Source organism: Notolepis coatsorum (assembly GCF_963971535.1).
Source record: "Notolepis coatsorum genome assembly, chromosome: 3".
Taxonomy (NCBI): Eukaryota; Metazoa; Chordata; class Actinopteri; order Aulopiformes; family Paralepididae; genus Notolepis; species Notolepis coatsorum.
Window position 1 is genome coordinate 182,085,475 of NC_140167.1, and position 17,284 is coordinate 182,102,758.

Sequence of the window (17,284 nt, forward strand, 5' to 3'; positions counted from 1 at the left end):
CAAAGGTAGTATACCGAAAAGGCACCTTACAGTCCCCTCTACTGATGGCCCTGGTGGTAATGCCAGTGTCTCCTTTTTGTTCAATGTCACTGGCTTTTTTATTAGGCCTAGTTGTTGGCTACAACTTTGCCACAGTAGGCATTAATCACTTAATAGTTCAAATGTCTGTGTCCCATTCCCGTTTGCACACAGATACACACACACGCACACAGTGGGCCAGTGACTTTGGTGGTATGTGCTATTGCACAGATGTGTGTCCCGTTCCTGTTTGCACATGCACGCACAGTACAAATATACATTTATATAAAAATTAAAAAATCTGTTACTTGAAATATTTTCACTGTGCTCCTAAATATTTTTGTGTGCTCCTAAATTTCTTTGTGCTCCTAAATATTTTCATTTAGGAGCACATGTGCTCCTTGGGAAAAAGGTTAGCGTAGAGCCCTGCTATGTTCCCACATTTCCTTTTTTCATGAATTGCATCTGATTTTACCCCCCTTTCTCTTAATTTGATAGGCAATTACACCCAACCTATTATCCAATTGTCCTCTGGTAGTAGAGGGTTTATCTGGGAACATAGGGCTGTGGGAACATGAGGCCTAATTTTGAGAAAGATCTTAGAAATGTGGGAACATAGGGCTGTGGGAACATAGGGCTAGATGTAGACTTCCTCAACAAAACCGTTCCTACACTCCCCTTCTGCTCACGTTATGTTGACACGTTTTCCTCGTCCTCTCCACAGGAGAACGGCAAGTACGGACGCCGTAAGCAGTACCCCATCTCTCTGGTGCTGGCTCCCACTAGAGAGCTGGCCCTGCAGATCTACGACGAGGCTAGGAAGGTAAGGCCACCGCACATGTCGCACGAAGACCAGCGAGGAGCTGAAAGCTTGCTTTTGATTCTCTTTCCTCGCTCGGACGGGACGCTTAATCGAGGTCCTGACTAGGCATGTGCCGGTATGACATTTTGATGGTATGATAACCTTGGGCAAAAATACCACGGTTTGACGGTATATCACGGTATTCGGTAAAAAAAAACATTGAAACCATTGAACAAAACTTATTTTATTACAGAGTGCTTGTGATCAGCTTTTCTGTGTTATTTATGAATGTGTGAAGACTGTCTGTATTACACACAGCGGGAACTATTCTTACTGGATTAACCTCTTAAGCCCAAGCCCTATTTTCTGAAAATCCGCCTAAAAATACATACCTAAGTAAATGGAAGATTTCCACTTTCCCAAAAAGTTGGCGTGTTCCTTTTAAACAGTTTCTTTTTGGATAGCTTGCTAGCGTATACCATCGGCGCCTACCGTCTGAACATAATATTAGTGGTTTTGACACTGCAATGTTTTCAAACCGCGTCAAACCGGTAACCGGCCCATGCCTAATCCTGACTGAATCTCGGTCGTTAAAGAACCCAGGACGCCTATCGCAAAGAGAAGGGGGTTCCCCTGACGTTCCTGGCCAAATTCCCAATCAGGTCTCTGACATCAAGGCCACCTAATCATCCCTTCCCCTTAATTGGCTGACGTCAATCCCTGTCTCCTGAGCCGTTCAGCCATTGTGTAGTGTGATGTGTGCCTGGTGCCAGTTAGGGCTGGGCGATATATCGAGTATACTCGATGTATCGCGGCTTGTTCTACGTGAGATGTAGTAAATTACTATATCGTGAACATCGAGTATATGTTGTCGCGGCTGATATGAGACTTGCTTTAGTGCAGAGCGTTCCTCTCATTTCATTATAGACAGACCAGCGCGGACCTTAAATGACATGCAATTGTAATTTCATTACACAGACCAGCGCGGACCTTCAATGACATGCAATATAATTGATGCGAGCAATGGGCTAACGTTAGCTGCTAAGTTAAACCATAAATAGGCTAAGCTAACTAGCATTAGCTCTTAGCTGCTAACCCTGGAAGCGCTCAAAGCAGACTCCACGACACTAGTTCCATTCGTGAGAAAAGGGGGTGGGTTATAAGGGTAGAAAAATGGGGGGAAAAGGCGCGGCTTATAGTCCGAAAATTACGGTATATATATATATATATATATATATATATATATATATATATATATATATATATATATATATATATATATATATATATATATATATATATATATATGTGTGTGTGTGTGTGTGTGTGTGTGTGTGTGTTTGGCTAAAGTGGATAGAAAACACAGTACTGTGCAAAAGTCTTAGGCACCCAATAGTTTTTATATAAATTGTCTTAGATGTAAATAATTTTTTTTATTAGTGTGTCAGTAGACTACTCTTAGTACATTTTCATTTAATTATTTTTTAAAGCATCTTCATGGTTTAATAATGCAAACATATTTTGCAGGGACTTATTATAATCATCATATTGGCGTGCATCAAAGGGTTAAATCAAGCATTTTTAAGTGCTTTAGAGGAAATGTCAAAATATCGCGATATATATCGTGTATCGTGATATGGCCAAAAAAGATCGCGATATCATTTAGAGGCCATATCGCCCAGCCCTAGTGCCAGTGTATGGCAGGCATTGAGCCTGCGTAGCCCAAGGTTGGGTGCTACCAGTGAAGGAGGACATTTCCGCCCTACATTGTGGGGAGCACTTTCTGTCTAGAAAAGCGCTATATAAATGTAATGAATTATTATTGAGTGGGTAGCTTAAATCTCTCTTGAATCCCCTCTCCTCCCGCTCTAGGTGGCCTACCGCTCCAAGGTGCGTCCCTGCGTGGTGTACGGAGGAGCAGACATCGGCCAGCAGATAAGAGAACTGGAGAGAGGCTGCCACCTGCTGGTGGCCACGCCCGGGCGCCTCGTCGACATGATGGAGAGGGGCAAGATTGGACTCGACTACTGCAAGTCAGTACCAGGGAGAGGTGTATTTTTACATGCCAGGCTTTTGAATAGTAGAATGTTTTATTTTTTTTTGATCAAATTGTTTTTATTATTACTTACATGAAACAAGACAACACATTAATCACAATCACAATACACAGAACTTCACAGGAAAATAACAAAAACAATAATAATACAGAATATAACAATTTATAAATTATAAAGACAAAAAGAAAGAAAACAGAGTTCAACCTTTTTAAATTTTAAATTCAAAATTCAAAATTCCAGGGGTACTATCTAATAGATGACCAAATAGCGAAGAACTAGCTAAATAGCTGCCCCCCAATAAAATCCCTTGTTAAATTCAAGACATCACAAAAGACAAGACAGACAAGACATTTCCTCCTCCCCCTCCCACGAGACCGCCGGACTCCCCCGAACAAGCACCCCAACCCCGCTCAGCCGCACACGGCGGTCCTGACCTTCTCAGCTGCTGCGAACCATAGGTCAATCCCAGCCTGCCCCACCCCAATCACCCGCGCCGTGGATATCTCAAGATAAATCACATCCAACAGTGTTAGGGACCAGTTAATCACTGTGAGCTTCTCAGGCTCCTTCCATCTCAATGCTATTAGCTTCTTCGCTGCTGTGACGCCCGCTAGGACAACCCTCTTTAGTTGTACGGACGCAGGTAGTGTTGTTATATCGTTCAGGAGTAGCGTAACAGCTGTGAATGGGATAGTTAAGCCACACAGATCTGAAAGTTTGTCCGTTATTGACCTCCAGAAGTGGGCCACTGGTGGGCAATCCCAGTACATATGCATATAAGTGCCAGTGGCCTTTTGAGAGCACAAAGTGCACCGAGAGTCGGTTATCAGTCCCATAGCAAATAGCTTCCTAGGTGTAAGATAGGTCATATGAATATAATTAAAATGAATTTGCTGGTGATTGGGGTTGCGGGAAGACAATGCCACATTTGCCCAAACATCATCCCAGTCAAACTCGGGGTCCAACTCCGGGATATCCACACGCCAGATTGTATCCAATGATACATTTTTATACGTGGACTGAATTAAGAGCGTATAAAAGTCTGAGACAAACCCTCTGGAGGTCGTCCTGTCCACTATGAGCCTGAGGGGTGTGGTTGCAAAGCTTGAGCCCACGGCACGCCATGCGCCCTCAGCGCTGACCTTAGTTGAAGGTAAAGAAAGAAGGACTCGCCGGGAAGATCATAAAATTCTCTTAAGTCCTGAAACGCACGGAGGCCGTTCTTATCATAAATATCCTCCAGAGTATGAACCCCCCTCCTTTGCCATTGAGGAATATTAACCGGCTTGTGCCCAACAAGTACTTGCTGGTTATTAAAAATTGGAGAGTCCAGGTGCCATGGGCATTTAACCCCACACGACTTCTGTACATTACGCCACGTCTGGATCACGTGAGTTATGATCGGTCCATACCTCAGTCGGCATTTCGAAATAGGGACAGTGGAGTACACCACATCCTGCAATCTTAGCGGTGAGACCGCCGCCGCTTCTAAGGAGCGCCAAGATACAGCATCTACAGGGTCTAGCCAGCACATCAGAGGTCTCAGTGAAAAGGACCAGAAATAAAGCTTAAAATCAGGGATTGCGAGGCCCCCATCTTGTTTCCTACGTTGAGTAGTAGCTCTTTTGATTCTCGGGCGCTTGTTATTCCAGATAAACTTAGATACCATCGATTGTACCTTGCGCCAGTGGTCTATTGGAGGGGGCAGGGGGAGCATTGAGCTAACAAAATGTATCCTAGGCAGGACGTTCATTTTGATTATGGAATCTCGGGCTTGTAAGGAGTTAGGAAGGGACGACCATCTGTCTAGATCCTGGCGTATTTTATCATAAGTACCCGTGAAGTTGTACTTAGTAGTTTGACTCAGCGTGGGGAATATCTCTATGCCTAAGTATTTAAAATGTTCCACTATGGGGATATCAGCTGGTAGTCGCACCGCCTTGGCCAGCTCATTAAGAGGTAGGCAGGCTGATTTGTTCCAGTTAATCTTAAAGCCTGACAATTTACCAAAGTCGTCGATTATTCCCAATAATTTTGTGGCCGACCGGGAAGGGTCATCCATACAAATCAGTAGGTCATCCGCATAGAGAGCAATTTTGTGTGGTGTATTATTGATCATTATGGGGACGATGTCCTCCGATTGCCTAATAAATTGGGCCAATGGTTCGAGGGAAAGCGCGAATAGTCCTGGGCTCAGAGGACAACCCTGTCTAGAAGATCTGGAGACTGGGAAAAGTGTGGAACAGTTTTTGCCTGTCAGTATCATTGCCGACGGCGAGGCATACATGACTTTAATCATATGAATAAAATTCTTTCCAAGACCCATGACCTCAAGTACCTTCCACAGGTATGACCATTCTAGTCTGTCAAACGCCTTCATGGCATCCAAAGACAGAACTGTGGACGGAGCTGTATTGTCTTTACTGTTATCGACTACATGCAACAGCCTCCTAAGATTATCTGCAGCCAGGCGCCCCGGGATAAAACCAGTTTGATCGCAGTGTACCAATACCGTCATAAATCTCTGCAGGCGGCGGGCCAGCACCTTGGCAAACACTTTTAAATCGGCCCAGAGAAGACTCAAGGGCCTATAGCTACCACAATCATTGGGATCTTTGTCCTTCTTGAGAAGTAAAGAAATCAATGCCATGTTGACATCTCTTGAGAACTCCCCTTGTTCGATAGCGTAATTGATCATATCGAGCATCAATGGACCCAGTTGGTCCCAGAAAGCTAAATACACCTCGGGTGGAATACCATCCCAGCCTGGTGCCTTACCCCTCTGCATTTCAGCAATCGTCTCCCTTAGTTCCATAAGAGTGATCGGTTTCCCCAGTTCCTTAGCCTCTTCCTCAGAAATGTGGGGTATCTCAAGCCCGCCAATGAACGATTCAAATTTAGAGTCGTCGAGATTAACCTCTGAGCTATATAACTGTGAGTAAAACTCTTTAAAAGTGTCGTTGATCTTTTTCGAATCAGTAGTGACTGTACCCTGTTGCGTCTTGATCGAGGGGATATCCGAGAAATGATCATTTGAGCGTATTTTCATTGCCAATAGATGGCTAGGCCTGGAGCCGTGAAACTATGTATCAAGAACTCAGACTGTTGTTTAAGTATGGAGTTTATTTCTTTCTTGACTATCTTACGTTGTGTGTTTAGTCGTTCACTATAGTTAGTTTGCAAAGATGCGTATAGGTCTGCATATAATGTTTCCAGTCCTTCTAGTTTTTTTGACCGGGATTTACGCAAATTGGAGGCGAAAAGTGTGACATGACCCCTGATAAATCCTTTCAATGCGTTCCATAGGACCCTGGGGTCATCGACCGTGCCAACATTGATCTGCAAGAATTCAGCTAGTTTACTCCTGAACTCAGAACAGAAATCATCGTTCTTTAATAAGGTTGAGTTAAAACGCCACCTGGGAGCTCTCGTGGAGAGCCTGCCAAAGGTTGCCACAAGGAAAATCCCCTTGTGGTCCGAGAGAGCCAGGTGAAACAATGAGACGTCGAAACTATCAAACATATTAGGGGACGCGAATGCATAGTCTATTCGAGAGAAGGTTTTGTGTCTGGCTGACAGGTGAGAGTAATCCTTGAGGGTGGGATTGGATAAGCGCCATAGGTCTGCGAGCCCCGTGTCCTTCTTCCTATCATTTCCCACTGGAGTCATGGATCCAATAAGACGCTCTCCACTCCGACCCCCCTCTAGATAAACCCCTGATTAAACCCCCACTAGTCCAATAAACACAAATTAAAATTAAAATTCAATAAAGATATCGGTCGAAAACCACCGTGAGCCTTGGCCCTAACATGAGACAACTATAATGGAAAAAATAGCCATTATTATATAATAACTCAACATCAACGCTGTAACCATCTACTTCCGAGTCTGCGTATTAATGTCGCAATGTTATAGCATAAATGGGTAAAGGAAAATTCAAAACAAAATTAAATTAAAGCATACCAGCAGATAGTCTAAGGCAGGATCGGATCACAGTTAAATTGCGCAAACAGATGTCATTTAAACAGCGACAATAAGAAGAAAGGGAAAAAAAGGGTTATGGTCAAAGTGCACTCATGTAACAGCCCCTCTGATCAGGCACAACGGCTGGAATGACATAACCTATGTAAGAATAGAATTAAACACCTTCATTAACCCGGGGATAGTAATAAGCTATACCTGACACAACCTGTTATCATATATTGTATATATATATTCAACCGACCTTCCACCACTGGAGCCCAAAGCTCAAAACAGCCTGGATATAAAAATAAAAGCATACAAGAAGTTAGTTAAGGACCCGATCACCGTTGAATTGTGCAAACCGATGTCACTTAAACAGCAACAACAATCAAAATACGTAAACATTAACGGGTCTCGAATATCTCGGCGCGGGCGATAGACACAGCCTGCTAGCTAGCCCGAGGCTAGCGCGTAAGCTAGTGATGAATCCGGCTAGCACGCTAGAATCTGTTTTGTACATTGTTCAGCTAGCTCGCTAGCTTTCATAGAGGCGACACACACGTACGACCATGAGGTCAGCATTAGCAAGTAACAGAAGTCATTGGGATGCCCCGCTAGTTTGGATGGGCAGTGGACAGTTAGCATGTCTGGACATGACAACAAGCATTTGTGAGTAGTCCGCCCCATCAATGTATTCAGGCCCACATCGCCAAGTCACTCACCCGACATAGATATCAAGCTACAGTCTCGGCTATCCCCCCGAGATATTCCTTCGCTTTAGCCAACGACCAAAATGAACGCCGATCATCGTCCTTACCCAGCACAGATAATTTCGCGGGAGCGAATAGCGTAGGCCTCAGGCCTAGTTACCATAGCCTGGACATGACCACTTTGTATTCGCCTCTCTGTGCTTGAACCTCCGGCGTAAAGTCTTCGAAAATGGCCACTTTGTAATCGCCAAGACTTAGTTTACCCCTTCTGGCACGGGCCGACCGCATGATGAGCTCCCTCTGCTGAAGCCTGTTCAGCTTGACAATGATGGGCCTCGGCTCTTTGTTCACTCCAGGACTGGTTTTGCCCGCTCTGTAGGCCGATTCACATACGGGAGGGGTGGGGAGGACATCTTTCCCCAGTATTTCCTGCAGCAATTCCGGCATGGTCTCCGAGAGACGGCCTCTCTCGTTGCCCTCCGGTACACCAACAATCCTGATGTTGTAGCGTCTCTCCCGGGACTGCATTTCCACAATTACCGACTGTAGTTTGGCAACTTCAGCCTGCCTAGCCAGCAGGGAGGTCTCCAGACCCGCCATCCTCTCGCCTTGTAGTGAGACCTCTGTCGTTAGCGTGGCTAGTTTGTTAGCATTAGCCGAGGAGACAACGTGCAGCGACTCCATCTTGTCTTTCAACGGGTCGACCGCCAACCTAATTTCCTCTGACATCTCTCGATGAAGGTTATCAAAAAATTCCGCCAGCACTTTTCTTTGTGTTTCAGCGAAGCGTGTCTCAAAGTCTGCATGGAGCTTGGTCATGACCGAGAGCACAGCTTCGCTTATCTCACCGATACCGGGCGACGGCGAGGCTAGGGCCGGTGGCAGCTTGCCGGCTGGGGCGCTCATGGATCTGGTCGCCACCAACGACATCGCAGAAAGTTGAAAAAAGTCGACGACAGTAGTTGAAACTCGACAACTCAACAAGCAGACAAACAACAAACAAAAATAAAATAAAGACTAATGGGGAGAAAAGTATATTTCGCACGATAGAAGGGAGCTCACGTGAAACACGTCTACTCCATGATCGCCTAGCTCCGCCCTCCAATAGTAGAATGTTTATTTAAATTTGTTTAGGTATTTTTTCTGAATTTCACCCATCCCAATTTAGTCATGCCAATTCCCTTCCTGGTCGTTGCGTGCATTGCCCCACTGTCGGCCTGGGGAGGGTCTAGAACCACCACATGCCTCCGATACATGTGGAGTCGCCAGCCGCTTCTTTTCACCTGACAGCGAGGAGTTTCACTGGGGGAATGTAACGTGTGCGGAGGTTCACGCAATTTACCCCAGATCCCCTCCCTGCTGAACAGGCGCCCCGACCGACCAGTGGGAGTCGCAGTTTACAACGACCAGGACACATACCACACCGGCTTCCCACCTGCTAACTGCCAATTGTGTTGGTAGGGACGACTGACCAAGCCGGAGGTACCGCTGACTGCTGGATTCGATCCCAGAGTCTCTAGGGTGGTAGACGAGTGTTTTGTCCACTGCGCTACCCAGCCGCCCGCAGAAGAATGTGTTTTTGACACGGCAGACGGTGTCATGGTCTAAGTGTCTGTGCCGTGTCCTCTCTAGCTACCTGATCCTGGACGAGGCTGACTGTATGTTGGACATGGGCTTTGAGCCCCAGATCAGGCGCATTGTGGAACAGGACACCATGCCACCCAAAGGCATTCGCCAGACCATGATGTTCAGTGCCACCTTCCCCAAGGAGATCCAGGTAGATATGGCTAGCCAATCAGTGCACAGATCTGCACATCTCAGTCTTGGTATATTATGGCCAATTTATCGATTTTATTTCCATTTCAGATCCTGGCCCGTGATTTCCTTGAGGACTACATTTTCTTGGCTGTGGGCCGTGTGGGCTCCACCTCAGAAAACATCACCCAGAAGGTGGTCTGGGTGGAGGGGAACGACAAGAGGTCTTTCCTTCTTGACCTGCTCAACGCTACAGGTGAGAAACGCACACACAAATATTATGCTGTGTTTTTTTTTATGATAAACGCATTGAGTTGTAAAAGATTTCATATTTCTCCTTGTGCCCCCATCCTCCTGTGTTTGTCCGTCTGACCCATGCTAAGCTAATATTGACTTAGCCACATCCCTGTAAGCTAAAATGTGTTAAGTCTCCCTAAAGACCGTTTGGAGCAATTGGGTTATGCTTATTTAGGGGTAAGCACAGGCGCGTAGTCATGCGGCGGCCATTTTGCGCTTATGTCACTCGGTTGGGTTCCTTCCCACCCCCCGATTCCCACACGAAGTAAGAGCAAAACGGCCGCCGCGTAACTACGGTCAACACACCAAGAATGTATTTGAGGGGCTTCCTTCTCGTTTTCCTCTTTAATAAAAGCTGTGAAAGTAACGATGAGCAGCTTTGCGTTAACTGGGCGGTCTCATTTTTATCTCAGTCATTCTCGCTGATGTTCCGGAAAGTGTGCCCGACATACCAGATAAACCCGGTAAGTAAAGACTCACCACACTGTCTTTGGCTCTGGCTTGACCCACAAGCCAGAGACATCTTGCACCTCACCCCCTCCTTCCCCAGCTCACACATCCTGTCTTTTTTTCACCCTTTTTTCTTCTATTTTCTTTTCCTTCTCCTGTCCGATTATGAACTTCTAGGCGCAGCGAGTAACACTTGCCATGCACCAAGGGAACACTGCTTTTAGTGGAGCAGCAGATCTTGTATTGCATCTCGATAAATGTTCTCTTCTCTCCACCCCAACCCCCCAGCTCCGCCCCCCCCAAACTCCCTGTGGCCAAAGGAGACCTTTTTGGCTCTGTGTTGCTGCCTGGGAACATTTTCAACACCAACACGTGGCATTTGCCAGCTCAATATGGACTAATTGGTGGGTTGCCCGTAGAAACGGAGCCCCCCAGTCTTCCATGAGTCCGACGGCCGTGACATAGATCTGATATTGGCACAGACCTGTTGGTTCACAGCAAGTTGAATGCACAACAGACCAACTGTGTTGGATAACTTGATATTGCTCCTAGGAATAGGGAGTAGGCGGTGGAACACGCTAAACTACATATTCCACTGTAATAACATAATAAATCGCAATGTCATGGCCTAAGTATTATATCGGGGTCTCTGGATCAACCCCCACCTCTTATTGGTGTCACCCAGAAGTCCTCTTTGATCTCGCCTAAACGTAAAGTACCTTTTGTACTGTTCCCATGGTTACTTGTGCACCCAGCTACTGTTGAAAGTGAAGAGATGCATTATGGATGCCATGGGCAGCCTTGCTAAAGCACACACTAGTCTGTTATCACCATAGTAACAAGGCTTGACGAGGGCAACTGCATGAAGATAGCTTAGTGTTGTGTCCTCTTTGGTGCTGCTCAGTGTTGCCATGCCTACCTTTCTCTCCAAAAACCAAAACACACTGACAATTTGACCAATTAAGTTAAAAGTCCCCTATTTTGCTATTCCTTTCACTATTTGGGCAATTTTACACAATTCCTGTGAGTCTATGGAACACATCTGTAAGGTTTAAAAAAAATAATTCATTGTTTTGTATTTCTAATCAAGTACTTTCGATTCCAAGCTGTTTTTGCGCTAGCAATGCGCTTTGAGTGACAGTCACCCACACAGCGTGATACATACGAGAGAGAGAACGAGCAGGGGCGGCTACGTGGCGTAGTGGGCAAGGCGCTCCCCACGAAATATGGAGACGCTGGGCTCGCCTGTTCGAGCCCAGCGCTCCACATTTGCTTTCAGTTTAGCTGGTCGTCCGTACTAATACACATTGGCCGTATTAGGGGGTGGGAAACTGATGGGTGGGGATCGGGCGTTGTGGACAGCGACTCCTACAGGTCGGTTGGTGCGCCTGCGCAGTAGAATCAGGAAGTGTCGGGGGCAGCGTGAGCCTCCCACGCGTTACTCCTCGCCACTGAGAGATCGAGCTGCGCAGGTGAAAAGATGCGACTGCTGTTACCTCAAGTACCGGAGGGGACTTGTGCTATGTATGACTTAGTCCACATTGCAGCCGGCTTGTGGGAGGCAAGAAACAGCGTTCGTGACAGGGGAGGGTTGAATTGGATGATACGAAATTGGGATGGGAGAAAAAATATAGAAAATGGGAGAAAAAGTGGATAAAAAAAAAACGAGAGAGAGAACGAGCGAGAGAGAGGGCAGAGATCGCTCAGTGAGCGCGTGTGTGAGCGGCTCGACTCGCGATTGTGTGTAAATGCAGGGGCAGACGGAGAGCCTCAGAGAGCCTCTCCGTATGAGAGTCTCTCGCTCTCGCTCGGAAGTGACAGGGAAACCATTTCCGCATTGTTCCCACTGCTCCATTGTTGAGCGAATTGTGGGCGGTGGCTTCAACCACAGAGCGGGCTTAGATCAGCTCCTTGCTACGTAGGATAGCGAGTCAAATCCGCCAAAATGAGAATCTGAGACAGACATTGTTGATACAACCCCACATTGCTAGAAAACAATGCTAAACACTGGAAAAAGCGATTTATAAGATGGTTCCCCTTTAACAATATACTTTGTTATCACCATACATAAAGATTTTCCGGGAGTAAATACTTGATATCTTAATCATAACCATAGTTGCAAGACGTTATAATGAAAAGGTCTCGTTATCTTATGCATTGTTTTTACATAAGCAAGCACATGTTAATTTACATCCACAACATCATAATAATAATAATAATAATAATAATAATAATAATAATAATAATAATAATAATAATAATAATAATAATAATAATAATAATGCAGGACCTGTTGCAGAGGTCTTTATTCGGCATGCAACAACACTCAATGTTTTTTTTTTAGCGGTACATACAGCGGTTAGTTTAGCACACACACCGGAACACACACGCAGGCATTGTCTCTTTAGGATCGCCGATGCGATTTGTCTCTGCGATTAACCCATCCCGTCGTCCTTCCCCCCCAAGGGCAGCCGGGAGCAGACAGGCGTCAACGTGAGCCGCGCCAGGGGACCAATCCAAGTGCTCCTGTCCGTCTTCGTCAAGGACGCCACAGCGTTAGCGATCTGTTGTTGTGCATGTTTTTCCATTGGGTTTATCTTATCGGGGGGGAAACCCTTGCGAGCACGGGGAGAACATGTGGTATAACTGTGGTATCTTAAGAATGATACAAGATGCTTATATTGAAATGCCGTTCTTTCAACCTAAACGTGCACTTTCTTCAACCTCAAACCTAAATTCCTTAGCGACCCGTGTTACCAACGTAAATACGAGACACAGATATGAAACGACATACGGAACAAATAACGGAGGCTGAAATGAGACCAACGTGACTCACAAACTCACGACAGTACACATACAGACGCACAAAATTGTATCTGTATTAATTAACTGATAATCAAAACCCAGCTGAAGCCGTTAAACCCATGTAGAAAAAATATCCGGACCCTCATACGTTTATCTTCCATACGCTTAACCATAACATAACTTACCCAAACAACGTGTTCCAGAGTCCACATTCGCGCACAAATCCGTACTCTCAAACCGTTAGAAAAACGCTCCGATACCCGAATCCACAATCGTCCGATGTCTGGAAGTGGACCCATGGTCCATTCGACCTTAATAAACGGATGGCCATCGGTCCATAAGCTCATTCTATAGAAGAATAAGTCTTTATTTGTCATGCAGATTAACACGCATGCGAGATGGGCGACCCACAGGAACACACTATAACGTTGCGTGGCGCACAGTCTGTGACGTCACGCTCGCTGCGACGATCCCATCTAGAAAGAAACGTATGTATTTTTTACGGTATTGAAAATCATACCGACAGGATTTTTAAATACCCTGGTATACCGTCATACCGCCCAAGCCTAGTTGTCAGTGAATGCAAAGCTTCTATGCACCCCGTCTCCATTTTCAGTTGCCATTTTGGTTCTCTTCTCATGGTCTCGGAGCGCCTGGCCTTGTTGTATGATGACAAGTTTTAAGTTCCTGCTCCCATCTCTCTTCTCAATCTGGACATTCACTATTTTTTTATTCACCTGTACAGCCCGCAGACACTGTTCTCAATGTGTTTTGTATTTGTTTCTCTCTTCTCGCGCTCCTCCTCCTCCACTTCCTGTCTGCGCAGTCAAGAAGTCCTTGACTCTGGTGTTTGTGGAGACCAAGAAGGGAGCGGACTCCCTGGAGGACTTCCTGTACCGCGAGGGCTACGCCTGCACCAGTATCCACGGAGACCGTTCCCAGAGGGACCGAGAGGAGGCGCTGCATCAGTTCCGCTCCGGACGCTGCCCCATCCTGGTGGCCACAGCTGTACGTAGTCACTCACTCACACGGCAGCGGTGTCTCTACACCTCTTGTGATTCACCTTGATTATTAAGCACCATCTTTCTCCCCCCTGTGCTCCTGCAGGTCGCTGCCAGAGGTCTGGACATCTCCAACGTGAAGCACGTGATTAACTTCGACCTGCCCAGTGACATCGAGGAGTATGTCCACCGTATCGGCCGTACGGGACGTGTGGGCAACCTAGGTCAGAACCACGCCTCGTTTTCACCACATGTGCCCATTTTCTTTTATTTAGCCGTTGATGATATTGGACATGGAAGCTTTGTGGGCAGCTGTTTGTTATAATATTTTAAGTTACCGCCTTTATTAAAACGGGTTCCCTGTATTTGTGTGCAGGTCTGGCCACGTCGTTCTTTAACGACAAAAACAGCAACATAACCAAAGACTTGCTGGATATCCTGGTAGAGGCCAAGCAGGAGGTACCCTCCTGGCTGGAGAGCCTGGCCTACGAGCACCAGCACAAGGGCCCTACACGGGGACGGTCCAAGGGGTGAGAGGACACTTCTGTTCAAACACAAACATCTAGTGGTCATCCTCTAGTGGTCGGGTGTTGAGTTGGGGGAAAAGCCTTTACCGTATGTTATAACTTCCTTATTGCAGTAGATCCGGTGGTGGTTTCGGAGCCAGAGATTACCGCCAGACGTCGGGTGGATCCAGCAGCTTCGGCGGTGGTGGCGGTGGCGGACGCGGTGGACCGCGCGGCGGCAGTCACGGAGGAGGAGGAGGAGGAGGAGGAGGTGGCGGACGTGGTGGTGGTAAGTTATCAGTCCTCTGAACTGACATTAACCCTTTCATTACCACACTACAAATGGTTAATCATCTGTAGTGTGGTAGTGAAGGGTTAACCTTCTGTAGTGTGGTAGTGAAAGGTTAACCTTTTATTTTTTTTTTTACTTTTTTTTTTAGCGTTTATCGCTTTTCTGGTCAAGCATGACAGACAGTTGTAGAGTGAAACGGGAGGGAGAACAGGGGAAGACATTCGGCAAATGACAGCGGGTCCGGGAATCGAACTCGGAGTCAACCAGAACCGTGACGCAGCACGGCTCCTCCCGACGCAGAAATAGCGCCGAGATACGCGGTGAGCTACTGGAGCCCCCAAAGGTTAACCTTTTGTAGTGAGGGTTAACCTTCTGTAGTGGTAGTGAAGGGTTAACCTTCTGTAGTGAAAGGTTAACCTTCTTCTTTTTTTATCTACTTTTTCTCCCATTTTTTCTATTTTTCTCCCATCCCAATTTCGTATTGTCCAATTCTACCCTTCCCCTGTCTCGAACGCTGTTAGGCCATGCCTCCCACAGGTCGGCTGCAATGTGGACCAAGCCTTGCATCACGTGTCCCCTCCGGTACACAAGGAGGCAGCTGTCGCAACTTTTCACCTGTACAGCGTGATCTCTCAGCGGCGAGGGTCTGCGTGGGAGGGACACGCCGCCCTCGTTGCTTCCTGATTCTGCTGCGCAGGCGCACCAACCGACCTGTAGGAGTCGCTGTCCACAACGTCCGATCCCCACCCACCAGCTTCCCACCCCCTAATACTGCCAATTGTATTCGTATGAACGACCAGCCAAGCTGGTAGCAATGCAGAGAGCTGGGCTCGAACCCATCACCTCCTGCATTAGTGGCGAGCGCCTTGCCCACTGCGCCAGTTAGCCGCCCTAAAGGTTAACCTTCTGTAGTGTGGTAGTGAAAGGTTAACATTCTGTAGTGGTAGTGAAAGGGTTAACCTTTTGTAGTGTGGTAGTGAAGGGGTTGTAACCTTCTGTAGTGGCAGTGAAGGGTTAACATTCTGTAGTGGTAGTGAAAGGGTTAACCTTCTGTAGTGAAAGTGTTAACCTTCTGTAGTGAGAGGGTTAACCTTTTAACCTGTAGTGTGGTAGTGAAGGGGTTAACCTTATGTAGTGAAATGGTTAACCATCTAGTGTGGTAGTGAAATGGTTAACCTGTAGTGAAATGGTTAACCTTCTGTAGTGTGGTAGTGAAAGGGTTAACCTTCTGTAGTGAAACGTTAACCTGCTGTAGTGTGGTAGTGAAAGGGTTAACCTTCTGTAGTGTGGTAGTGAAAGGTTAACCTTCTGTAGTGAGGGTTAACCTTCTGTAGTGGTAGTGAGGGTTAACATTCTGTAGTGGTAGTGAAGGGTTAACCTTCTGTAGTGTGGTAGAGAGGGTTAACCTTCTGTAGTGTGTTAGTGAAGGGGTTAACCTTCTGTAGTGAAAGGGTTAACCTTCTGTAGTATGGTAGTGCAAGGGGTAACCTGCTGTAGTGTGGTAGTGAAAGGGTTAGCCTTCTGTAGTGGCAGTGAAGGGTTAACCTTCTGTAGTGGTAGTGAAGGGTTAACATTCTGTAGTGGAAGTGAAAGGGTTAACCTACTGTAGTGAAAGGGTTTACCTTTTAACCTTCTGTAGTGAAAGGGTTAACCTTCTGTAGTGAAACGGTAAGCTTCTGTAGTGAAAGGGTTAACCTTCTGTAGTGTGGTAGTGAAAGGGTTACCCTGTAGTTTGGTAGTGAAAGGGTTAACCTTCTGTAGTGTGATAGTGAAAGGGTTAACCTTCTGTAGTGTGGTAGTGAAAGGGTTAACCTTCTGTAGTGTGGTAGTGAAAGGTTAACCTTCTGTAGCGTTAAAGGTGTTTTCACCTGGAACCCGTCTTGACTCTGTCCTCTTTACTCTCTCCCTTCCAGGTGGATTTGGCAACAACGACGGCTACGGGGGAAACTACAGCCACTCCGGCAGCATGGACTGGTGGGACCCCACGGAAACCACATGTTAACTTTAGCCAGACCATAACAATCCCCCCTCCCTGTGTAGCTTCACTGACACACAGTACATTACCAACCCTGATTCTCTGCCCTTCGCTTCTCACAAAACTGAAGTGCAAGCGCGACGCAACGGGGAAAAACACTGGAGACTGCAGAGATTCACCTCGTAGATAAGAGAGTGAGCATGGACGCTGACATGCATTGTCCGACAGCAACCTCAGACTTCTTTGTGGGGGGAAAAAAGAAAACCGCTAACTAATTGAAATAACCTGAGGATCATTTGTATGTTAATGTACTGTGCCTTTTGAATTTAAACAGGAAAAATCAATGTTGTCATTTCACCAAATGAACTTGGCCAATAGCTCTAAATTTGTTATTACTGTTGTTAAAGTTAGAGGTTCTATGTAGGAAGTAACTGTCTAACTGTATTTAACTGTTTCCACTGGCTGTACATAACTGTTTCCACTAGAGGGCGTTCTAGGCGGAGCCACTAATGCTGCCACCAGGTGGCGAGTATTTAAGGAGATGTCTCCTCCCTCTCTATCTCTTTCCCACCTGCCTCTCACGGAGAGGAGAACTCATGTGCTGCTGCTTTACCATGCAAATAATAAACCACGCTGATTAATGGCTGAAGATA

The 17,284-nt window shown here is 46.4% G+C and overlaps 1 protein-coding gene across 1 annotated transcript in view; it reads left to right on the top strand.

Annotated features, from left to right (window-relative positions):
- LOC311226089 (putative ATP-dependent RNA helicase Pl10) overlaps positions 1 to 16,658 on the top strand; it is a gene marked incomplete at both ends in the record, with an annotated part of 74,402 nt that extends 57,744 nt beyond the window's left edge. Inside the window, 9 exons of the mRNA XM_084311464.1 lie at positions 743 to 841; positions 2,693 to 2,853; positions 9,183 to 9,327; positions 9,417 to 9,561; positions 13,684 to 13,865; positions 13,965 to 14,082; positions 14,235 to 14,388; positions 14,499 to 14,653; positions 16,570 to 16,658. Of these exons, the coding sequence (XP_084167590.1) occupies positions 743 to 841; positions 2,693 to 2,853; positions 9,183 to 9,327; positions 9,417 to 9,561; positions 13,684 to 13,865; positions 13,965 to 14,082; positions 14,235 to 14,388; positions 14,499 to 14,653; positions 16,570 to 16,658 (1,248 nt within the window). The remainder of the gene's footprint in view (positions 1 to 742; positions 842 to 2,692; positions 2,854 to 9,182; positions 9,328 to 9,416; positions 9,562 to 13,683; positions 13,866 to 13,964; positions 14,083 to 14,234; positions 14,389 to 14,498; positions 14,654 to 16,569) is intronic.
- Between the last annotated feature and the right edge of the window lie 626 nt (positions 16,659 to 17,284).